General features: G+C 46.1%; 1 protein-coding gene across 2 annotated transcripts in view; it reads left to right on the top strand.

The window, feature by feature from the left end:
- Positions 1-26,523, top strand: part of Rbp (RIMS binding protein) — a 375,020-nt gene that overhangs the window by 131,524 nt on the left and 216,973 nt on the right. For both annotated transcript variants that reach the window (XM_084598275.1, XM_084598276.1), the window contains exons 2-3: positions 3,207-3,308; positions 17,844-17,930. In XM_084598275.1, the coding sequence (XP_084454401.1) occupies positions 3,225-3,308; positions 17,844-17,930 (171 nt within the window). In that variant the 5' untranslated portion in view covers positions 3,207-3,224. The remainder of the gene's footprint in view (positions 1-3,206; positions 3,309-17,843; positions 17,931-26,523) is intronic.

Genomic DNA, 26,523 nt, shown 5'->3' with positions numbered 1-26,523 from the left:
CCAAATCAAAGTAACAGCATCGGCAACCTCGCAATAAATATATATTGCCAGTCCCCGTTTCACTGTGATGATTGTGCATTGTATGAAGTCGGGCTTACTGACAATCATATTCGGCTTTTATGGTGACGACAACGCATCATTTTGTTCAGTGGAGTCAGTTTTGCGCTGAACAAATGTTATTCCTAACTGATGCGTATGCCGTCGTCAGGGCCGCGAGATCGTGCACTACTGGCGCCAGACATGTGAAGTTAATCTAAATAATCGCACGCTTTATGCCCCCATTGCTGTTCTAATAATAATAATAATAATTGGTTCACAGGAAAAGAAAGATGCGTTATCTGTCACACTTGTGTCTGTGGACACCTGAACCGCGCCGTAAGGGAAGGGAGGAAGGTGGGAGTTAAAGTGGAAAGAGAGAAAGAGGAGTCGTAGTGGAGGGCTACGGAGTAATTTCGACCACCTGGGGATCTTTAACGTGCGCTGACATTGAACCATTGCTGTTCGTAATAAGGTTTTTCGCAATTTTGATGAGCCAAAGTACCGCTTCTCAAAAGTTGTCACTGCTCTATTGCGCTTGAGTGGCGTGAAGGCAATCAATACTATTAGGAAGCACGTTAATAGAAAATAAAGAGGAAGTGTAATTTAGCGGTGTATCACGATGCTTCTTGAGTGCCGAGCGCTTGGCGCGCACTAGGGTGGGATGAATCGAATGATTTGTGCATTTTTCATCTTTGAGGGAAGCCGTGGTGCACGGCTTCGAATTAATATCGGCCATCGGAGGTTTCTTAATATGCACAATCTCAATAATAAAGGCGCTTTCATTTACCCTCTATATATAAAGGCAGCCACCGCGGCCTGGAGCGAACCGGCAATCTAAGGCTGAGTGGAAAAGAGGCATGGTCATTGAGCAACCACGACGAGGAAGTGGGCTTAATGGGTCAGTTACGTTAAGTTATTGCTACTTAATGCAAACACGCTTACGTGCTCTTTCCTTTCGTCCAGGCAGAGAAGTGCAAGAGGCTGAACCATAAGGAAATGTGAAGCTCGTCAACGTTTTAAAGGAAGACAAGAAACGTGCTTGTTTTAGCTGCCGTCTTGCCGTCTTTCGAGCCTATTGGCTAACGTATAATGGCCCATTTGCAGAAAATACGTGTGCATAATTAATGACAGATCAAACACATTGCGTCCGCGGAACCAACTTTGTTTAACAAATAATCAGAGATGCAGGCGAAAGAACTGATCTTCGTATGGGCAGCGGTTTGTTATAATATAATACCGCTCTGGTTATCTCTCAGCCGCTCCTCCGGTCACAGTGCTGGCCACATGTGCTAGATATCACTGTTGACGTAGGCTTGCCCCTCGTGAAAGGGCATATGTCGCCAGATTTAAAGCAGTTCAATCCTCTATGAATATACGTCAATCACTGACGCAAAGAAAGGTCATCGCTCGTTTTCAGTTCCTTTGTTTCGCTTTGTATACTATCGCATAGCAAAACAGTGGTGCGAAAGCGTTAACGTGAAGTGATTTAGATATGAGCATTTCATGTCGTGTCGCTCAAGACATCCTGTTTCCAAGCCTACTTGTTCGACTACTATTTTAGCTATCTCCTGAATCATTATATTGACACCCAGCACCTCAACTAAGATGATACGGGGCAGAAGGCTAGCACAGGAAACCACAGTAGGTGATGAGAGACGTAAGTGTTCTGGCAAGCACCAACAGTTGCTTCAGCTTCGTCGTCTCTCACTATATTTTCCATCGTACTCCTATTCGGTGGCATATACGTAACAATATTCTGACCACTCATGGAAAGGTTTTTGTTGCGGTGGGTCTGGTAGCAACTTTCACCAGCACTACTCGTTCATCTGCAAGTATATGTAATGAGCCGTTCAAGGCAAGTCCCGTTTTTTACATAGGTGGCAGCGAGCTGTAGAAAAAAACTTTCTGCATACGAACAAGGTTGTGAACCGAGCAAAGAACGATGCGCACAACGAACCATGAATTCTAGCTCGTTTGTGGCCGTCATAACGGGTAAAAAACTGCGAGTTTTAGGAAGTGAGCTTGATTGGTCGAAGAACCCAGCGAGCCTAATAATCCTGCATGCACAATGTGCGGCCGTTATGGGCTTATACGAAGCTTCAGCGCTACGCGAGCACTGGGCTGATCCCTGGCGTGATAAACCCCGTACCTCGTTTTGACAGCGGCTGCTTCGGAAGACTGTCGGAATGTCTGCTAGTATACAGTCTAGTATTTATTCTGATATTTAGTCTGGTATTTAGCTGCGGATCTCAGTGCCGTGAGTTCTATCTTGCGTGTGGTTGCAGCGTTTTCGTGGAGGCATAATACAAAAACTCCCGTGGGCTATGCGACGTCATCGCACGATGAAGAAACTCGGGCGGTCTAAACTAATCCGTAGAGTCCTCCACTGCAGCGTCACTTACGGGCATGTAGCTTCGTCAGGTTAAATTGTATAAATTACAATTAAATCACCTACTAACAGCCTCGGATCTTACTAGTTCAGTGTGCAAATGTAGCTTCAGAAGGTTAAATTGTATGAATTACAATTCAAAAATGTAGTTTACGTCACCTACTAATTTTGCTAGTTCAGGGTGCAAACAGTGCGCCATTTCCTCAATTAAAGAACTCGTAACGAAAAAAAAAATTCCTTCATACCTGACACCCTAACGCAGTAATTTATAATGTTTTTCTATGTCCTTGTGCTTCGTTTCTGTAACCAGGTCATGCGCCTAGACAACTGATGCGCGGAGCAATCTTCATAGTGACGGTGTATGCCTTGTGTCTACTCCTGATCACACTGTGAGCTAGATGACAGCTGTAGATGATCTTGTTCTTAATGCTGTTGATAAGTAGGAAGTGAATTTTAGTAAGCAACTTTTGGCACAGAGTACTTTTTTACAGACAGTAAAAGAAATGACAACTAAACAGCCCAGTGAGAGCTGACCCGAGACCACGACATATCGCACTCAATGTTATACCGAGCGAAACACTTTAGAAGTTATCTTCGCAATAAGAAGATAACCTCATCACTAGGCTAACGTTTATAGCTTTGTGCCACAACTCGCCACAGCGTCGGACGTAGCACGCACTTTTACACTGCCTGTTAAAAGCGAATGTTCGTGTCTTTTTGTTGACCCAGGTCGCAGAGAAGTGACATGCTCAACTCTCACTCGCTTCTTTTTTTACAGGTTGGCGGCTGGGCCGACATGGAGGCTCCGGAGCGGAGATCGGCTGGAGCCGAGCCCCGCCCGCCGTCCACGAGGCTCGCCGGTATGGAGCACAGAGCCAGGGTACGTGTTCTCTTCTCCCTTATGCGGCCCATTGCATACGGCATCATCGGCAGGACAGTCAAAGCCAAAATTAGTGAAGAAACTAGCGTATTCAACATCTCGTACCAGAGGCGCTGCTCCTACAAAGCAGCATGTTAAGAGCGAAGGCAAGGAGCAATCCTAGCAAGCTTGAACTTACTGAGGCTACTGAAATCCCAACACAAGGCTACTTTTCCGTTTAGTGTCCACGGTTAGTCGTTATGACATAACCGGTGGGTATAGAGGTCGTCACGAAGGATCGCAGCAAAGAAGTATATCTATAACCTTCTCTGCAGAGGGTGTTAGTTTCTTGCTGCAAGAGGTTGGCGCATCAAGGGGTTATAGTAGCTCATTAACGCTTATGATAGCTCGGGAATTATAAAAGCAAATCCCTGCTTTCAGGTATGAGTTCTCAAGCATTAAGCCTCATTTATAAAAGGACATAATGCATTTCTGTAATGGTTTAGTTATGTTCACAATAGGAACAGTAGCAGCATCAAAGGAAGACGAAGAAATATGGTGATTTAGGTGAACAAGCTGGCAAGCTAGCGAGAGTGTTATGACCGGCTTTTGCTTACGGGTACTGAAAAAAAAAGAAACAAGACGAAAAGAACGCACAAGCGCATATACCCGTACTTACGTCCCATTAGTCTCCTCATAGGTGCCTGATGGACTACGCATGTTTCAAACATCATAGAATATATTTACCCGCCGCGGTGGCGCAGTGATTAAGACGCTCGGCTACTGATCCAGAGTACCCGGGTTCTAACCTGACCACGGTGGCCGCATTTCGATGGAGGCGGAACGCAGAGGCATCCGCGTGCTTTGGGGTGTTGTTGCGACTGAAGGAAGAAGGAAAAGAAAATCTATGGGCCTGCTACTGGCTCTGTAGCTGAGCCACCTCCTCTGCCTCGTTCGGACAGAAGAGAAAATAGAGGCGAAAGAAAAAGAAAAGGGGCAGAAAGACTCGCGTCGAAACAACCGTCGTCCACCACCGATACGGTAGCGGGTGCAATGATGGCCTACAGCAGATAAAAATATGGTGGCAGGCTAGCCCCCTCCGCAAGCGGTAGTGACCGACCATTCCCAGCCCAGTAAGGCCAGGAGCAACCATCAACCTCCGAATTGTGCTTTGGGATTTCAGTGCACGTTAAAGATCCCCAGGTCAGGTGGCGGAAATTACTCCGAAGTCTTCCCCTACGGCACCTCTTTCTCTCTTTCCACTTTCACTCCCATCTTCTTACCTTCCATTACGGCGCGGTTTAGGTGTCCACGAAGATGTGTGACACATACTGCGCCTTTTTTCCCTATAAACCATTTTACATTTATATGTTTCCCTCCCTCCCTCCCTCACTCGCTCACTCGCTCGCTCGCTCGCTCGCTCGCTCACTCACTCACTCACTCACTCACTCACTCACTCACTCTCACTCACTCACTCACTCACTCACTCACTCACTCACTCACTCACTCACTCACTCACTCACTCACTCACTCACTCACTCACTAACTCACTCACTCACTCACTCACTCACTCACTCACTCACTCACTCACTCACTCACTCACTCACTCACTCACTCACTCACTCACTCACTCACTCACTCACTCACTCACTCACTCACTCACTCACTCACTCACTCACTCACTCACTCACTCACTCACTCACTCACTCACTCACTCACTCACTCACTCACTCACTCACTCACTCACTCACTCACTCACTCACTCACTCACTCATGCTTGCAGAAAATGGCGTGCAACGGAGACAGCACAACAAAGAGCATGTGCATGCACCCATTATGCAGCTCTCTTTCATCGCCGTTCGGTAGAAATATGCACCAATTCGCCCAATAGTGGTTAGTCATTCACATATTCTCACACACTCATTCCCTCTCACTTCTTTCCTCGCTCATCCATTATTTCTCTCACTCATACAGATCTCAAGATAGGATTGGGAGAACAATAACATTTTACTAACTTAATGCCCCAAGTCCAGGGCAGGGCAAAGAGGGATACTTGAAATTGTGCGAGTATGCTTCACTTTACCACAAAAATGTAGCGAAGACCACTAACTTTCACTATGTGATAATCAAAGGGTGCGGTTACTCGCCCACCATGGAGGCATGGCGAACACCGATCTCCAGGGATTTTACGGTGCAGCTCGCGGCTTTCCGTGAGACGGATTCCGAGTACTCAAAGCGGTGCGCGCTCAGTTGGTGTTGCTCGTTTTCACCTCCTTGGCGTGAAGAGTGCTGGTTTATTCCTACTAGCTGCCTCGCTGCGTTCGAAAATAGGTCAGAAAAGGCCTCTGATATCCTCAGAAAATTTCGGGGCGTTTCGAGTGTCGTGTTATGTTTTCTCCTCTGTTTATTCAACACCTGGCGCGGTTGCACTATGCCCACTCGAAGCTTTTTCGCGCAAAACGTGAGTCGCATGCTTCGCATTCTAGAAACCCTGGAAGGCAGATGTCGCCTCTGCCTTTTCGACTTATCAGCGTTTGGCAACTGGTTTGGCGCATAAGTGATTCTTGTCAGGGAAATGTGTCCAGACCTAGGCGGCCCATCCACATGGTCTACAAGACTGTAAATAGCGATATCTTCATCAATCAATCAATCAGTCAATCAATTAATTAATTAATTAATTAATTAATTAATTAATTAATTAATAATTTAATTAACCAATCGATAAGTCAATATAGCAATCAATCAATCAACCCGTGTTTTTTATTTTTTCACTTTTCTGTTTTTGCAAGATTTGGTACTTCAAAGAAACTTTGGGCTCTGGTATTTTATTAAGTACCGCAGCAAAGCCACCGCTGTGCAGGCGCAGAATGGTCATAAACATGCTGTATCGTTTAAGTGGGGTATGTGTCCTAAATTAATCTTGATGGAATCAAGTGCTTTTTCTTCCTTGCAGCCTTCCCGGTAACTGTTTTGCATACAGCTCAAACTCTCGGCCTGTTCACCTGTTTGCACCTCTTTTTTTTTTGTCTCTCGACCTCTCTGGGATGCGTATTTGACGCTGCGCGATGGCCACTCCTGACGTCGTGTGCATATCGAATAAGGACCGCTTTCATATGTGCCCGCTATTGGCAAATCCACGGCGGTCATGACCTTACGAGAAAAATGGCTTGTGCCTGTCATGTACGGTACAAGTGAATCCGTAAGCACCGCATTCCGGAACTCGCCAGTCGAATGTGGCCTTACGAATGCGCGTTCATACGCGGCATATTTGGCGTGCAGACGTCACGCACTCGCTCAGTTGGGAAGACCCTGCTGGAGACCCAGCAGCAGTCCAGTGGGGGAAAAAAAAACGCGCTTCCCGACTGCAGGGCGCCCGCTGGGAACGGACAGGTGTCTGAGGCAAGATCGAAGCACGCTGGCCGCCTGTCGTCGCGGTGTGCGTGTGCGCGGTCGTTTCCTCCAGGCAGAGGCTTTGCAGCGCAATGCACTCGGGTCAACCGAAGAGAAAAGCAATGGGCATATATATATATATATATATATATATATATATATATATATATATATATATATATATATATATATATATATATATATATATATATATATATATATATATATATATATATATATATATTGTTACGTGGTGGTATGACGGGCGATGGAACACAGCGACACAACAGAAACAGAACAACGTGATGACATGATGTTGAAATATGCTTTTATGGCCAGCGGGCCTGGCGCGAGCGCTCCGCCCCGCGCCACTGCCCGCTTCGTCATCTTCGTAGCAATATATATATATATATATATATATATTATATGTATATCAGGCACTGCCATGGAAGAACGCAAACATTATCCTCATTCATAAGAAAGGGGACGCTAAGGACCATAAAAATTACAGACCAATCAGCTTACTGTCTGTCTGTTGCATATAATGTATGAATCAGGACAACCTTAGACTGCAATCAAGCAAAGGATCAAGCAGGGTTTCGGAAACGGTACTCTAATATCGATCATATCTATACCATCAACCAGGTGATACGAAAATATTCTGAATATAACCAGCCCTTTTACATAGCATTCATTGATTACGAAAAAGCATTTGACTCGGTTGAAACTTCGGCGGTGATGCAGGCATTGCGAAATCAGGGGTAGACGAGCCGTACGTGAAAGTGCTGGAAGATATATATAGTGGCTGCACAGCAACCATAGTTCTGCATAAAGAAAGTAACAAAATTCCGTAAAGAAAGGTGTTAGGCAAGACGACGCGATCTCCCCAGTAATATTCACAGCTTGTTTAGAGGAAGTATTCAGAGACTTGGAATGGAAGCAGTTAGGGATAAGGGTAGATGGAGAATACCTCAGTAATCTGCGATTTGCTGATGGCATTGTCTTGCTAAGTAACTCAGGAGATGAACTGCAAAGAATGATTAGTGACCTAGACAGGAAAAGTAGAAAGGTAGGCTTGAAAATCAATATGCAGAAGGCTAAGGTAATGTTCAACAGTCACGGGAAGGAACAGCAGTTTACGTTAGGTAGCGAAGCACTGGAAGTAGTAGGCGAATATGTCTACTTAGGACAGGTAGTAACCGCAGATCCGGACCATGAAAAGGAAATAACAAGAAGAATAAGATTGGGATGGAGCGCATTTGGTAAGCACTCGCAGATTATGACTAGCAGCTTACCGGTATCGCTCAAGAGGAAAGTATACAACAGTTGCATCTTACCTGTACTCACCCATGGGGCTGAAACGTGGAGGCTAACCAAGAGAGTTCTACTTAAGTTGAGGACAACGCAGAGGGCTATGGAAAGAAAAAATGGTAGAGGTAACATTAAGAGATAGGAAGCGTGCAGAGTGGGTAAGAGAAATAACTTAAGTTACTGACATTCTAGTGGAAATCAAGAAGAAATGGGCATGGGCAGGACATGTAGTGCGCAGAGAGAATAACCGATAGTCGCTTAGGGTAACAAACTGGATTCCAAGGGAAGGAAAGCGTAGCAGGGGGCGGCAGAAAGTTAGGTGGGTGGATGAGGTTAAGAAGTTCGCAGGGGTCAAGTGGATGCGCTAGCACAGAACCTGGTTAATTGGAGAAATATGGGAGGGGCCTTCGCCCTGCAGTGGGCACACACACACACACACACACACACACACACACACACACACACACACACACACACACACACACACACACACACACACACACACACACACACACACACACACACACACACACACACACACACACACACACACACACACACACACACACACACACACACACACACACACACACACACACACACACACACACACACACACACACACACACACACACACACACACACACACACACACACACACACACACACACACACACACACACACACACACACACACACACACACACACACACACACACACACACACACACACACACACACACACACACACACACACACACACACACACACACACACACACACACACACACACACACACACACACACACACACACACACACACACACACACACACACACACACACACACACACACACACACACACACACACACACACACACACACACACACACACACACACACACACACACACACACACACACACACACACACACACACACACACACACACACACACACACACACACACACACACACACACACACACACACACACACACACACACACACACACACACACACACACACACACACACACACACACACACACACACACACACACACACACACACACACACACACACACACACACACACACACACACACACACACACACACACACACACACACACACACACACACACACACACACACACACACACACACACACACACACACACACACACACACACACACACACACACACACACACACACACACACACACACACACACACACACACACACACACACACACACACACACACACACACACACACACACACACACACACACACACACACACACACACACACACACACACACACACACACACACACACACACACACACACACACACACACACACACACACACACACACACACACACACACACACACACACACACACACACACACACACACACACACACACACACACACACACACACACACACACACACACACACACACACACACACACACACACACACACACACGCACGCACGCACGCACGCACGCACGCACGCACGCACGCGCGCACGCGCGCACACACACACACACACACACACACACACACACACACACACACACACACACACACACACACACACACACACACACACACACACACACACACACAATGAGATATATTTGAAAAATAAACGTTAGGGCGAGTCATAGTGTTGGCTCTCCCTACATCAACCGTACATACGGATCCGCTTTCAAGTGAAAAGTGGGAGCGCGGCAGTTTTCTTAATCTTCCGCAGGCCTGGCAGCTTCCTGATGCTGTGCAGGTTGGGACGTACTCGTGTCTGCATGTCCAGAGCTCGGAACTTGAGGTATGCTACATATAGAGCGGCCGCTAAACGAAGCCCCACGTTTTTCCAATCAAGCGCGAATAGCATTTTATTTATTTATTTGCTGTTAGGAATGCCCGTCGTTTCGTCTGTGGTTCACATGTAGGAAGGGCGGCAGGTATGACGGCTCCTCCTAATGAACGAAAACTCAAAGCAGCACTAGCGCTTTCTCATCTCGAATGAGAAAACTGTCCATTGATAACCCGTGAAACGTATCGTTAACTGCTTACAAACATACCACGTTTTGTGTAAGGTCTTGTCGCTGTCGTCACTGGCGTTTTTCAATTGGTGAAATAGCTCAGTTAACTCTCGCCCGAACACCCAATCGTGAGCGAAGGCGGTATCCTACTCCTTCAATATATAGGGCAACTTAATCTAAACTGTCCTGTTGTTAGCACGTTCAGTCTTTGTCTGCCGCGGCGCAGGATAGAGTTATTTTAATCATATATCGGTGCCAATTAACTAGTCCAATTTGCGATCTTACTATAGGACATCTACCAGGGGATAGTGCTCAATACTTTGTTGGGCATCCTTGACTAAGGCCGTTGCTATAGAGGGTATACATGCACACGTCTTGTCCTTTTTGGCAACGAGCGCTGATTGCTCTCGTTGCTATCTCAGCTCGCCACGTCGTCAATTTATTGATATCCTTATATGCGCGCATACGCCCTGCTAGAAAGAACGGTGTGATAAAAGTCGTCTCTCAGTAGTCCGTTGCAGAAGCATGGATACCTATCCAATTTCCCGTAAAATGCGTAAATTAGAATCAGTGTAATGATTTTACGAATTTTGCCTCAGATTTCGCGGAAAATAAATTTTACTTGCGAAAAAAAAAAAGTGAAAACGTTTTCAAAAGGATACCGTTCCTTGGTTATCTTGCTCCAAAATTAGAGAGCAGTATTTATCATACACTGGATTATCAACAGTACGTTCAACGTTGTGGTGACTTCTATCGACTACTATCCAGGAAGCTCTATCCAAAACTCTATAAACGCCTCTGCAAACCTCATGCGGTTTTGCTACAGGCGATCTCGGATATAGTGAATCGGGATATGTCTGAACATTGCTTATATCGAATTGTCTAAATATACCCTTAACAATCCCATACAAAACTATAGCAATGTTCGCGTTTATGTCGAACTGCTCGCCGTGCCCTTGCAAGTGGCATCTTCCTAACGGCGCTCCGAAGATAACTTGCGTGCACAAAATGTCGGATTGTCTGAGCGTCCTTGCGCACTTGTGGCAGCACGAACTAAAAAAAAAAAAAATGCATGACAATGTGAACGTCGGGTCTGTTTGAAAGGTGCCTTTGGTCTGGCGTGTTGGTTTCATCGCGGCATCGCTGCCCTGCGGAAAAGCCGGCGTTTGATGCACTGGTTGTTTATTTAAGCCAGCCTAGCTGACCGAAGTCTTGTGGCGGCTCTCGCTTGGCCTGTTTCGCTGCTTAACGCGACGACGAAAGTTGCTGCACCCAATTCTAATTGATTTGAGAATTTGAGAATTTTAATTTTAGTCGAGCGTTGTTATTGAGTTATTGTTCAACCTCTTATGATGGACGGTAGCTATTCCCAAAGCATCATTGTCTAGAACTTTGATGCCAGCCCCAATTATTGTGGCATTTGTGGCGCTCTTCGCGAGCAACGCGAGCTTCTACGCTCCAATCTGGTACAGGGAGCTGTACGTGAGGTTGTGACCAGTGCGCCCCACTTGTCTCTGCCTGTCCCGCGGGACTGCTCGACGTGCGGGGTGCGGGCGGGAGCGCGCCCTTGCAGGTCAATACACTTACGGCGAGTGGTGTGCTGCCAACGTGTTGATGTGGGCGGTGGATAGTATTTGCGCTTCTGAGTTGCATAGAAGCTCATCTGTTGACACGTACTACGAAACTATGGAGTTCGTATATCCGGGTTAAACTGTATTACTATATTACTGTATGAACGTCACCATGCAGGTCGCCTTTGTCGGCGCGGTTGGGAATGAGCCCAAGAACTCGGGTAGCCACCATAACTCGGGCGCAATGTCGGCCGCGGCGGCCGCTTTTCGAAGCAGGCGATAAGCGAATTGTTCGTGCGCTGAGTTGTGGCGGTGCACGTTAATGAACTTCTAGTGGTCGAATTTTCGGAAGACTTCTACTGCGGTGTCCCTAATAACATGAGTCTTTACGGGACGTTGAGCCCGAAAAAACTTGAACCCGTACATACGTTTTTTTTTTCTTTTTTTTTTTTTCTTTTGTCTGGGTTCGTCCATTCGTGTTAGTCTTGCTTGCTCTTTTGCGTGACCAGCTGCCGCGTCCTACACAGCGCGACTTCATTGTTTTATAGCTTTAGCGGTTTTGGTTGGGATGGCGTTCTGGAAGTATCGACTGTATTTGAAGCATTTTTGATACCGTACAGTTCAAAATTAGAGTGCTCCATTCCGTGAGAGCAAGAGAGCAAGTTCGGCTTATGCAGTACGCGTACCTGTGACTCGTACTTCCGCATGTTGGCAACGTTGGCGGGATGGTCCACATCGCTTTGCGAGAATGCGAGGGTCTGCTGATAGTGAAAGAGCAAGACACTGCAACTTGCTTCGAACAAACGTGAAAGGAGCAGTTTTCGAATCAGACGAGGTCAGCAACAGCGGCAAGCTTTGCCGCGTTCTAATCACATCCCATCACTTTATTTACCTTAAAGACCCCTTTTCGGGGTGTTACATGAGGGGTGGGGTTTACACAATGCAGGAATCAACAGTGCTTGAAAATGCTGATGGACATGTTAAGGCAGCAATAGTGTGGGTAAGGCCGTTCCAGTCAGCTGCTGCACGAGCAAAAAATGAGTTTTCAAAAACAGTGGTACGGGCACGTGGACGCAAAACTTGAAGAGAATGACCGATGCGATGGGACCTACGTTGTGGAAGTGCGCAGATGTATGGTTATTGTTTTAGTGGTGAATAAAAGAACTTGTGAAATAGGACGAGATTGGCTATACGAAGGCGAGTAGAAAGATTAGGCAGACCTGACTGTGATTTTAGGGATGATATGCTGAGGTCGTACGAGTATGAGGTGTGAATGAGTCTGGTATAGTCCTGTTTTGACACTTCGATGGCGTGTGTTAAGTATTCTTGATGAGGGCTCCAGATTGGTGATGCGTACTCATCTACTACAAAGTGAAGATCAATAGTCTTGCTTCAATGATTAGGAATGCTCCGTTGGGTCAAAATTTATCTTTGCAGCGGTTTTGCAAAAACAAATTATTCCAGAATTTTAAAAAGAAAAATTGCTCTACGTTTGCCCCATTTACCTCACGCGACCCCTTTTTGTAGGGTTATACGAACAAAAAAATCTTCAGGTTTACAGGCATGCGTGAAGTAAGACGGGGTGTAAAATAAACTAGGACCTCTTTCTCGTGAGGGCACCGCGCATATGGTCGTCAGCCGGTGGCTGCGTGAGTGCAGCGCAACGGATACCATGCCCAACATTACTTCGAAATATGCCCACTTCAGGTTCTCCGTACTTTTTTTTCTGTCTCTTTGCGGAAGTTGCTCTCGGCCATCATTGAGCGAGATTTCGCAGGGTCGTCAGCTAGCGTGCACTGCGCGACCGACTGCACCGTTCTACATCGTCGGTCTCTACGGTGACGCGCTGTCCGCGCACACCTGTCGTGCTCGTCCCAGCCGAGCATGCGGCACTGCACGAGTGGCGGCCATTCGAACCACAAGTGCGTAGGAAACTCACAAGCTGCGACCTGCTGAAGACGCCATATTCGTAACAGCTGTACGTTTGCAGTTGGTCTCTAAAACTTTAGTATTTGTTAATAGTTAATGGAACTAATAGTTGTATCAACGCAGTTATTTTTCAAAGTAATTAGCCCTGTAGAGTATGTAGTCCTATTTGAAGTCCTATGTTTAACCACATGAATGTACTGGGTTTCCGGTCTCCAATGGGCAAAGGATTAAAGGAAAGAAACGGAAAGCCGAAAAGAGAGACGAGTTAAAATTATGGCTATGATGCATGGAAATACGCAAAAGGCATGGAGTAACAGCCTATCGCTTATGCACAGCGCACTCAAGAAATAGAAGAGTGCTCGACAGAACTTCAAAACCGACGATCGCTGTTGCTACCACCACTAACCCACATCTCAGTCGGCGAGAGATGATTAAGAGAGCCAGATGCACAGCGTAGCGACTGTATCTCGGTACTAAATGCAGGACTTGCATAGAGTATACGCATTCTATTGTACTGGAACGCAATGCTGGCCAACACCTCGAGAAACCCAAAATTTCCGTCAATCTCTCTCGATGTTTGATTCTGCGAGTCCCTTTGACTTTAACTTATCACAGTGTGATAACGTTTTCTCTTCTCGCACCATTTTGTTGAGCATAGTGCAAATTAGATTAATTAAACCTCTCTCGTAACAGCTGTTTCAGCGTCCCCTGTACCTCCTCCGGGGCCCGCGTTTCGCCGACGTATAGTACAAGCGTGGATTCGAGGCGCGACTCCGGGCGTCAGCTGGTGCGTCCTCCCTCGCATCGATTAGTGTACGGTTCCACAACAAAAGGCGATGCCGGCAGTGGTCGAGACACGCCCCGACGTCGCGGCGTGCTCGATGGGGGCCCACTGGCCGCCGGCCCCTAGCGAAGCACGCTTTATTCAAACGGCGCTCTAATTCGCTCAGCTGGTAACCCCTGAAGCGGCCGCACATCGCGTTGTGAACGTATATGTCGCGCTTTTGTCCCAAATCTTTGTCGCACACTTTAATTGTGTAGGGCGTTGTGTATGTCAGCTGCGTAGATTGCGGTTGACAGGCTAGCCAACTCGCACGTTTTACTGGGAGCGTGCAGTGGCTATAGGAGCGATATCTCTAATTAGGAAGAGTTTGGCAAACTTTACATTGAATCGGGGTGGCTTTTGCAGCGCAGGCTGTTGAGCGGGGGTTCTTGGGAAATTCGTGCGCGCTCTCACAATGATTTTGCGTCCGGGATAAATTGGCCAGCGGTACAAGCTCGTGCTACACGCTTATCAAGCTAATTTCGCCGTCAGGTTTATTGCGGGGTGCAAAAATTACGCCAGCAAACGAACGTCTTTAAATTGCCGTCTTGAAAACTTCCTGCAATGACTGTGGGGTGCGGTACACGGCGCTCGTGCTGAATAGCGGTCGCGGAATAGCGAACACTATTTTTTATCGTCCCAAAGTGACTCAGGCTATGAGAGACGCCGTAGTGGAGGACTCCGAAAATTTCGACCACCTGGGGTTCCTTAACACGCACTGACATCGCACAGCACACGGGCGCCACTCCGTTTTGCCTCCATCGAAACGCTGCCACTGGCGGTCGGAATAGAACCCGGGTGCTCCGGCAAAGTAGTCGGGCATCTTAACCACTGCACCATTGCGGCGGGGTAAATAAATTATAACAAGCTTTACTGTATATAGGGCGAGCTCGTTTCCTCGTTCCCACCACGCTTGGTACCAGGATGGCATCGTGGTACCAAGCATTCGACTGCGTACCTCCAGGATGAGTCCACGCACTTCTACTAAGAATATAACAAGCTTTATTGTAGGGCGAGCTCGTTTACTAGATTGCTCCTGGCCCTACGGGGCTGGGGGTGGCAGGCCCCCGTAGGCCCCCGCCGTGAGCTTGCCACCGGCGGTTGTACCTGATATAGGCCGTCATTGCACCCGCCACCGCTTCGGTGGCGGACGACGGCTGTTGCGACGCGCGTGTTTCTCTTTCCCTCTTCTTCTTTCATTCTTTATTTTCTCCTCTGAAAGCACGTAGCAGTGGAGGTGGCTCAGCTACAGATCCAGTAGCAGGCCCGTGAATTTTGTCGCAACAACAGCTCATTTACTAGGGCTAGGTCAAGAGAGCCGCTTGGAGGTTCGGCTCGTCCAGCTGGTGCTCAGGTCTCGTGCCGGCGATATGGCGCCTGGTCATCTTCTCCTTTACAAAATAAATAAATGTTTGAGATCACTGCGGCCATCCACATTGGGGAAACGCTTAAGCACGTCACACGTTGCTAGGGTACGCCATGTCGACGCGGCGGTTTTAAGGAACATTCGAAAACCTGTCCCTACATGTTTTCGAATATTCCATAAAAGCTTTAGCTGGGGCAATGAATGTTCGGCCGAAAGAGCCCTATATGTCGCCGCGTAAATGCGGTCCAGGGCAGTCGCGCCTTAAAGACCGGAAGCAGCCAGTGCTCTGATGGCGTTGCCAAGCACGAAAGCAGAAGCGACTGCATATCACGTCACGGAAGGAACCGAAAGCAGCAAATGAAGGCAAGCGTGCGCTAACCGACTAAGGAAAGCTGCTTGTCGTAGACGAGGTTTTCCAGCCGCGAAAGCATCCAGGATAGCAAATTGGGCGCTGCCCAGCTGGAAGATCAGAAGCGAGGTCAAGGCGAGGCACGTTGAGATAGCTATAAGCGTGGCCAATACCGGAGTGGGTCAACACCATCGACGATATGTGCTACAATTCCCCTTACTATTACACGTATACCTATACACAACGTCAATGATGATGCCGAACTAGTGCTAGCCGTAGATCATCGCACGTGTTCAAACTGAGCGACACACACGCACGAGGTTATCTGCATCGCGCTGGTTTCATTCCCTAATAACTACTCACTAATCAATCAACCATTCACACTATAACCAACGTCTCCCAAACGATCAATCGACATTACGTTTATCATGTGCACTCCATACAAGGCTTCTATCATTTTTCAGGCATCTCTTTTGACTCGTCTGTAGTTTCGGTGGCTGCCAGATTGTACGACGGGGTCACTCAAATATTTGCACTGGCAAGAATTGCACTCGTCCTTAAATGCGCAATCTCGGACAGCAGTACGGCGATGGCTTTTCGGTGGTACGAGCCTAGTCAGAACCACATTGCGGCTCTGTCCCACTACACTTCGTGTAATATATTTTAAGATGACAGCAAATATTTCCTCATGCTTCGTGTGACAAAAAAGTGTGACCAGATAACGTCCTTTGAACCTGTCAATCAAGAGATCGATAATAAAATTAGGCACTGATAATTTGTCATTATAATTAAGATTTGATTAGTCCTCGTCATAGTTATCCTTGGCCATAGTTAGTCACAGCAATAGTCATGGTTAGTCTACGACTATGACTGACTAACCATGCTTATGACTATGACAATAATTAACCGTGAATATACAAATCTTGACTGTGACTATAAATAGGACTTATTATTCCTGACTATGACCATAAATAACAATAACTATGACTATCACTGTGACAAACCATGACAACGCTATGACGATGACAAACCATGATGACTATGAATAACCATAAATCTGAGTATGATTAACCTTTATTATGACTATGACTATAATTAGCCGTGACTGTGACTGACCATGACTGCGGTTACGATGGCTATGTATAACCATGATTATAGCTTTGACTGCCTATATGACTAACCGTGACCATGACTATGACTGAATGCGACTATGAAGAACTATGACAATGACTACGAAATGAGTATGACTAACAATGAATGTGACACCACGACTATGACGACTAACAAAGATTATGGTTAGTTCCAGTCATGGTTACAGTGTCTGACGACATAACAGTTCAATGTACATAACACCCCTGCATGCCCAGGCATGCCTGAACATGCCAGGCGTTGCCATAGCAACAACGGTGGCGCCACGACATGCCGAAGTGAGAAATGCTATCGAATTGCCGCACGTAAGGAGGCTTAAGTGGTCTCCCGGATTTTTTAGGCTTACACCCATTCTCCTCGAGGAAAGGAGGTATATGAACGAGATAAATTACGAACTTCTTTTTATTCTCTAGTTGGATACTACTGTAGTAAAAAGCTGACTTACGACGCGCTGCTTCTTGCTTAATCTGACTGATGATGACCATAATGCTGGCGGTGATGATCCCAGCCTTCCAACACTGTTTCAGCCATTCAGGCGACCAGTATCTTGTCATTATATGTTTTTTTGTCTTTTCGCCGGTGGTTGATGTCTTCCCTTTCGGTCAACTTCACAGGCACCGTCCCTCGGCTATGTGCAGCGCGGTCAAAGTCTGATACCACAGAGAAGGCCGTCCAGGACTGCCCGGGAGCGCATCGTCACGGTAAGCTTTTATCATTCTTCTGAGGGCCTTGAGCTAATCGTGGATGTCCACAAGGAAACACGTGCGCAGCGTGTACTACTAAGCGCGCACGGACAGAGCTTCTAAAACATTGCCTAAACGTTTTCAGCAGCTATATTTTCTATTTCTTTTGCGTAAAATGCATTGTTTTTCTTCTCTGACATCAAGTCCGGCTCGTTTAAGCCGACCAGGTTCCCAGGTCAGTGGACGCAGCAAATAACAGTTACCTCCGCTAATTAAGATTTTTCGAAGTGCCAGAGATAGGTGTTTCTTTAGGTTTAACCCAGGTGTTTACATAAACAGTCGAGGCTACTTTTAACGAGCCTGACGGTCACGTGACCTGTGTTCGTTATATACGAAGTTCGTAGTAAGTGGACTTCTATTATAGCAAAAAATAATAATAAATAAATAAAACGGGCAAAAGTGTCGCTCATGTTTTCAAAATGCCCACTGGGTGTATCTGTTAACTTATCCACACCCTATCAAGCAGCTTTCTAAGCTCTTGTGGTAATGTGCTCTTGGCCGCTATACCCATTGTCTAAGCGAGGCGCTTTAGGGACGCGATAATAGAAATATCGACGAGGCGTTCACATCAAATGATGGTACTTTGGTAGTGTGAGTTCCTCATCTACATCCGTACAAAGTGTTAATGATACAGCGGCGACGTTATAGGATCATATTTTCGCTCAGAACCTGCATTTAAACCTTGCCTAAAACGCAGCGGACTGTGCTACGGTGTAGTACCAGCAAAACATGCGGCGTCGAGCATGTCAACAAATATGTTGAATGCTGCAAAAATGTTGTATAACGAATTCGGACTTCCTGTGGCTACGCACATTGGCCAAACTGGACGAGGCCTAAACATACGCATCGTGGAACAAACGAATTAATTCAGCCAAAACCGCTTTAACCTGGCTGACCACAGCGGGGATTATAGGAAAGTGTACGCGATGTATTCCAAAATTCGAGAATACCACTGTTCTTTTTACACACCCAAACAAATTCACGCGAGAGCTTAAGGAAGCCTACTACATCGCTAAATCAATTGACACGTTTGTCAGCATCTACTCTGTCACCCTAACAACCCCTGAAATTGCATTTCTTGATGACAAATCAGTTTGCCGCGTGCTTTTTCTGTGCCGGTGTTCGCTGCTTTACTTCTCGTTTTATCATGGGCGTGTTTTCAATCCCTAATTATATCGGCTTCGGGTTTTGTTTGTTTTTTCCCTCTCTTGTATTCTTAAGCTGTTTTTTTCCGAATAAACCATTCAGTTGCGAGTGAGCGCTTGTGTTGTGCTGTCCTCTGTTCTGTGTCTGTTCTTTCGCGCTCGTTCAGCATGAATACCCACGACCTCGCTCAAGTTATCACGTTAACCCAGATGCTGAGGCTGAGGTTGAGTAAGGTTGGCAAAAATGTTTGAATTTGAGGTGAGATCGAGGTTTTATAGGTCAAATGCCAATCCCAGCTTGGGAGCTTTCCTACTGTTGTGAGAGTCGACGCTCACTACACTGACAAAAAAATATCAACACAAAACAAAGGAGAGTCCTTGGAGAGCTATGGAGTTTCAGTGTTCGCTGTTTGTATTTTCGAGGTGGACTGTGTTTGTCGCAATATACCGCCACAGTTGCTTACGCGCCATAAAACCCCATATAACTAACTATTTTCGAGGTGGGAGACTTGACATCTTTATTATTTTCTTTTCTTTCTTTCTTCCTTTTTTTTTTTTGGGGGGGGCGGGGGGTCTCAGTCTCCGCACCAGCGCAAAACCCGCACTTTCATTTATTTCGTTATTTCTCCCTTAAAGGCCCGTAGGCATTATATAAGAAGGGGGGGGGGGGGGGGGGGGGGGGGGGGGGGGGGGGGGCATACATATAGGTTGGCTATGTTCATAGACTAAATCGCGTTGGAACGCTAAACACTACAGATAGTTCATTTTGAAGGTAGCGCGAAAAACGAGGACCAAGAGTAGAAGGACACAACACGAGCGCTTGTAGAAGGACACAACACGAGCGCTTTCTTCAAAATGAACCAGATTCAACTCGCCCAACTTTCAACCTTACTACAGATAGCATACAATTTTTTGGCGGCTGACAGGTATGTGCTGATATATAAAAAAAATCGTAGAAGTTTGAGAGAACAATAAGGCCACCAAGACTCCTTAAGAAGGAATGTGATAGTAGAATTCCCAGCTACATTTTCTTCGTGTACTCGCATCAGTTGAGTCAGGTAGCGACCCCACATTTTTGGTAGACGGTGCTCTGTGATTGGTCCCTCTTGGTCACATCACCGTTGTGATGTCATCACTGATTTAGCGAATCAAAGACAGCGTCTCTCAGAGCGGCAGGATATTGATGCGGCGGGAACTTGAATGCTCCAGCAGTTACAGCACTTTCTCACAAGATGTGAACAATGTAGCTTCTCCGCCAAATTAAATACTTTCGAATATTCACTATTAGCGATGCTACGGTACGACGCTATAAATTATGGAATTATAGCTCTCGCTGTCAAAACGCGCATCACTGATCCCCGCCAAGAGGTGTGATTATGTGTATTAACTCGATGACCGATGTGCTCTCATCATGATCATCATCATCGTCAGCCGGACTATACACAATGCACGGCAGAGGCCTCCCTTAAATTTCTCGAATTAACCCGGTCCTGTGCATGCTTATTGCATTCATTTGATACCCGTAAACTGGAATAACCCCATCCGCCCATCTAATTTTCCGCCGCCCCTGATAGGCTTGGCTTCCCTTGGAACCCAGTTTGTTATCCTTAGGAACCATCGCTTATCCTCCATTGGCGTTACATTTCCTGCCCACGCCTATATTTCTTCTTGATTTCGACTTGAATGTCATCAAATCCAGTTTATTCCAGAACTCACTCTGAGCGCTTTCTGTCTTAACGTTACAACTACCATTTTCGTTCCATAGCTCTCTGCATTGTCCACAACTTAAGTAGAACAATTTTCCTGACATTACGTTTGGCACGATCTGCCAACTAGGGCCCCTGCTTTCATACGAGAGGTGTTTCAGAATCATCCTACTAGGGCCCTTGCATTCAAGTTATTGCCACGCAGACACGTTCATACGGCTTGGTTACAGCCGATATTTATATGTGGGCTGGTAGCCTACGCCATAGCGTCATGCCATAAAGGCGAAGTTTAAGTGTCCCCAATAATTTGAAGCAGAAGCTTCACATAACCACAATTTAAAGCACTGCTTAACCGTGTGTTTAATCACAAGTTCGGCCACAGGCGTAGCCAGGAAAAAGAAGCTTCCACGTCCAACCGGGTTTAACCAGAGCTAAACCACAGCTAATTTTGTTTTTATTTCAGCTTTGAGCCCCGAAACCAGCGTGAAACTAGCCTGGAGTGCAGGCCGACGCTTGTTGACGCATGCGCTGCTTCAGCGGCAACGCAGCATGTAGGGAGAAGAGCTTAACTCCACAAGACTTCGTTTAGCGTTGAGGTTCTCCTGTGGTTCGCCTCCCGACAATGGGCGATAATGGGTTTGCCGAAAATGGGCGTGAAAAGCATTTTATTCATAAAACAACTTCGGTAGTGGGCTTTCGGTAGTGGGACATAACTTTGATCGCGTGCCACAGTGTGTGCGTGCTTTTACATTTGTTGGACCTTTACGCGCTAATGAAACTGGTTGCAAAGAAATAAATCCCCCATAAAACGCGTGTATTGTTTCGCTTTCTGGCTGCATAGTAGCAGATTCCTCTTGTGCTTCTATTCCCTGTGCCTCACGTCTGGGTGGTTGCATTGCCTCGTGGGCGTATGGTAGAGGCTGTTCCGCTTGCGCAAACTCTGCAGAGTTTGGTCGGGAGGCGAAGCAATGGGATAAGGTCTCTAAGAAACCAGGCCTGCCTTGAAGATGGCGGTGCACATCATAGAAATGAATGCAGACCAAAACTACCGGCACCACGTTCAAAGAGCGCCTCAGAGGGGATGCACCAAAACGCGCCCAAGATTTGATATATATCGGAGGCTTTGCACTTCGTTTTAGAAAATTCATTTAGTACTTTTTTATTTTGCACATCGTTCTGGTCGCTTCTCTAACACTGTAGAGCAAAGAAACGAAGGAAGAAGCCTACTGAATTGGGAAATTGGTTACCTTGTGCCTCTATAGGGCGGTGCAATGCTCGCGATTGCCGACTTGCGTGCTGTTGGAGTTTCATCTATTCTATACGGTGTCGGCTGGAGTGCTGGTAAAAGGGAACCAAGTTGAAAAGGCAGCGCATTCGCGATTTGCAATGCGGGAGGTGTATCTTAGTTTCGAGGCATCATAGGGGATTTCTGAGGCAGCAGGTTTGGGCTGTTACTGAAGACGGGTATATGTATAGATCTGTACCGTCCGTTACTTCGTTACCGTTTGGCGGCACATGAGTACGTTCGACGAAGTGCACCTGAGCACAAACCATGGACGCTTTTTGAGACCGGTTTCCTTGCGTTGCGCTCTAGTGTCACTGCGGAATTTTTATCAGCCGCCATCGGAGTTTCCCACTTCTTCAAGTTTTTATACTTATGACGCAAGAAGAAAGGTAGGTTGGAGTTGCATTGGCTTCTTTGTAGCCAGCTTCGAACTTTACTGTCCTAAACTTTCAATGCTATGCTATCACTCGAAATTCTTCAGCCGTCTACTGACGTCAACATTTCTTACCTCTTATGATTTGTCGCTTGGCCGCTTTAGATCTTGGCTGTTGCAAAATCATATGGCGTACGTGCGCCTCTCTGTTGCTTAAAGGGGGACAATGCTCACCAAGCCATGGATACGTGCTGACAATATTTCGCAAGATGAAGGCACTCAGATCTCTGATGTGGCCGACACTGGCACGGGAAGGCACAGAGTCTCTGTGGATTTATTGTGCAAACCCTGTCGTCGCTGCATACCTAGAGGAACTGCTCATGTTTAAACATATGAAGTTATTCCTCCCGGTACATTGGTGCAAATAAATGTCTCCGTGACATTTGATTTGTTGATAGTGTTGTACAGCTGAGTACTTCGGCATATGATTGAGTCTTCCGTGGCCAGGACTCGACGATTAGGTCTCAAATAAACGGAAGTAATTAAATTAAAGTTTCGATGCAGGGAGAAGCACTAACAGTCTGTGGCCAGCACACTGACATTAGAAGCAGCTAAATAACACGTCTTTCTAAGCTCAATAATACAAACGCGTTTAAAATTTTAATCAACAATTAGAGTTGGGCGCGGCAAGACAGCATTTGGTAGACACTGACATGCGATGAGCAGCTTCTGGAATCTTTTGAAGAAATATTATTGTACCAGTGCATAGATTCAAGGCAAAATCATGGAATAAAGTTGACAGGAAAGTGAGCGACTCAACGAAGTATCGAGAGTATTAACGCTCCCAGATGAAACTAGAGTGGCATGGATCTGATAACATGAGCTCATCGTCTTAACTGCAGTTAGATTCAAGACGTGATAAGACGTGTAAGGCTGAATCCCAAGTTTTGTGTGTTCTATTTAGTTAACACAGTGTGCGCCATGAGTGGGAAATCGCTGTCGGGAGTGGAGTGCTGGAAATCAGGCGTGTGCTGTTGGCGGGGTGAAAGGTCACTGGGAGGGCTTTGTGCTAAGCACAATTATAATCAAGTGTCTGGTTCTCTATGGCAATCAGAACGAATGTTGAAAACGATTAGGGGCACTTATTTACAATAAATATTGAGAATGAGAAGGCTCGCTCGACTAGCTTCTCATTTTGTCGTTGCTGATGTGCTGAGCCTGAAAAGCTGCCCATACTTCCATCTTCAGCGACATACTTTCCATGGTAGCCATATCTGTTTGTGGGGATTTCTCACAACGGTAGACGCACGTGACAAATATTCTGGTTCCTTTCCACCGGCTCAGCCATGTCACCTGATCGACACACCTGCCGAATGCCAGCGCACCTGCGAGTAGTTCTGCCAATTCAACCATGCCATGTGATCTTATGACCTCAGTCATACACCGGGTCGACCAATAAGCCAGTTGTGTCACAGAAAACAATAGACGCCAGACTCTGTCTAATTTATTATCCAATTAGCAAGCATGTGGTTCGAAAGAATAGCAATAAATAAGAGTAGCAAAGGAATGGGCGTTAAGCAGAAAGGTGGTCCAGCTGGCTACGCTGCTGTGGAGAAGAAGCATGAGGGAATTGACAACGAAAAGAGAGAAAGGGCGAGGAACGCAGTCGCAATTTTTCACAAAGCCAGTCGCTCATAGTTTGTTTATACATGCATACGTCGCAGCTTATCTATGTTCTCAATGTCGATGCGCTCCCTGGAAAGAGGGTATTCCAAATTTTCATTTTTAGTGTAACACCTTTCAATTCAATGCATAATTAAAGGCATACAGCCCAGGAATCTGAGTTGACGCAACACGTACAACCGTCCAAATCTTTTCCATCTTGAAACATACTTAGAAAAATCTCCCGGCTAAACCGCTATTTAATCCATACTTTGGAGCTCGCAATGTCTTCTGTGAAACAGCACCCGAAACAACAAAGCATACGCAGCAGCTGGTCTGCTCCATCTTGCTTCATGCTCTGGGTAATTAAAGAACCACTCTTTCCATTTAGACTAGTCGTTTGCCTAAAGTAGAGAGCAATTTCCCCACCGAAACCATACGTCACTTGTATAGCTTTTCGTAGTTGCATGCGGTGGGTGTTTCTAACAATTTTGATCAAATCATGCAGACATTCCACTTAAACATTATATTTAAGAAGGGACCGCCAAATACCACCTTCTGCGTCAAATTACGGCATGCATCATCCACTTACTCAGCCGAGAGGAACCTCTTACGAGGCGCATTTAGCGGTGCAAAACTATAAATAATTACATATTATTGCGAAAGCAATATACGCTAGATTTAAGCCCGTCGCGTAGTCTGTGGCCGCAGTCACGAATGACCATGAACAGCTGTGAAGAAGAAGAAGAAGAAGAATAAGAAGAAGAAAAAGGAAAAGAGAAAGAAGAAAAAGGAAAAGAGAAAGAAGAAAAAAAAGAAAAAGGAAAAGAAGAAGAAAAAGAAAGAAAAAGAAATAGGAAAAGAAAAAGAAGAAGAAGAAGAAGAAGAAGAAGAAGAAGAAGAAGAAGAAGAAGAAGAAGAAGAAGAAGAAGAAGAAGAAGAAGAAGAAGAAGAAGAAGAAGAAGAAGAAGAAGAAGAAGAAGAAGAAGAAGAAGAAGGAGAAGAAGAAGAAGAGAAAGAAAAAGAAGAAAAAGGAAAAGAGAAAGAAGAAGAAGAAGAGAAAGAAAAATAAGAAGAAAGAAAAAGGAAAAGAAAAAGAAGAAGAAGAAGCAGAAGAAAACAAAAAGAAAGAGAAGAAGAAGAAGAAGTAGTAGAAGGAGAAGAAGAAGAAGAAGAAGAAAAACGCTCGGTCACCAGCAGCTAATGCTTTCGTTCCATACTCGGTTCAGCAACGTTGAACCCGTCTCATTTTTGTTTCTTTTCGGATGTAGCTATTAAAAAACGAACCACTTGTAGCTCGCATACAGTATTTCTACTGTAAAAAAATTAGGGTCATGTTACACCGTCCCATATCATAAACGCGCAGCCTCGCTCCTCTAACGCGTACCGGTTTTGTCTGGCAGGCAAATAGGTTGCGACCAAGTCGCGTGATTTTCAGAGGACTCGGGCAGTCTTCGTTTCTTTCAGCGCAACGCAATGCGATGCGGCTGCGCGGAAAAGCGAGCGCCACGAAACGAACATCGCTGGTTTTGAATTCCACTTTTATTTTTGAAACATTTCGGGCCTTAGTTGCGAACCGTGGTGCATATATGCACCGAATATCACGTCGTGGGAAGCGAAGAAGGACGAAAAGAAGACCGTAAGAAGAACACGAAGTAAAAGAAGGAAACACGAGAAGCATCCCGAATCGAATCAGAACCGCAGAAAATGGGCATTTCTCATGGCGACTCCCCACCGCGTGGGTTGCGGAGATTAAACGCCTCGTCCCAAACGCAAAAGCGGATAAATCCGAAAGGCAACTTATGTTTTAACTGGATGTGTTTCTGGGAAATTGCTTGGCAAGCATCCTGGCGACTTGCGTCTGGAGCACAAACACTGTTTGTTCTTCTGCCGTCTTTTTCTGACCGTATGAGAACAGCCTGCGTGGGTTGCCATGTGCACGAACCAGATGCCAGATGAGTTAGCCAACGATTGGTCGGCACGATGGTCTACTGCCAAAAGTCATTGCTTCTGCGGCCAAAAGTAACGGCTTCTGCGTAAGCCAGAGATAGAGAATGTTTTTTTACGAAACTGATGTCTTGTGTAGGTGGTTGGTTTGTGAGTGGAGAACCGAGAATAACTTCCAATTTTATGTTTCAGCCGCCAGCGTTTACACATGCGGAGATACCGTCATTCTAAACAAACAAACAAACAAACAAACAAACAAACAAACAAACAAACACAAACAAACAAACAAACAAACAAACAAACAAACATGTCACCTTTCGGAGTAGCTGCGTTATATCCCAAGCCATTAGTGCCTCAAAAGAACCCTGATTACTCCCTTGTAGAATAGTTACAATAGGACGTCAGCCGCAGTTAGTATTCGCGCGTACTAATC

Source organism: Amblyomma maculatum, chromosome 3, assembly GCF_055883805.1.
Source record: "Amblyomma maculatum isolate TAMU_Amacu chromosome 3, ASM5588380v1, whole genome shotgun sequence".
Taxonomy (NCBI): domain Eukaryota; kingdom Metazoa; phylum Arthropoda; class Arachnida; order Ixodida; family Ixodidae; genus Amblyomma; species Amblyomma maculatum.
This window is presented reverse-complemented; position numbering and strand designations above follow the sequence as displayed.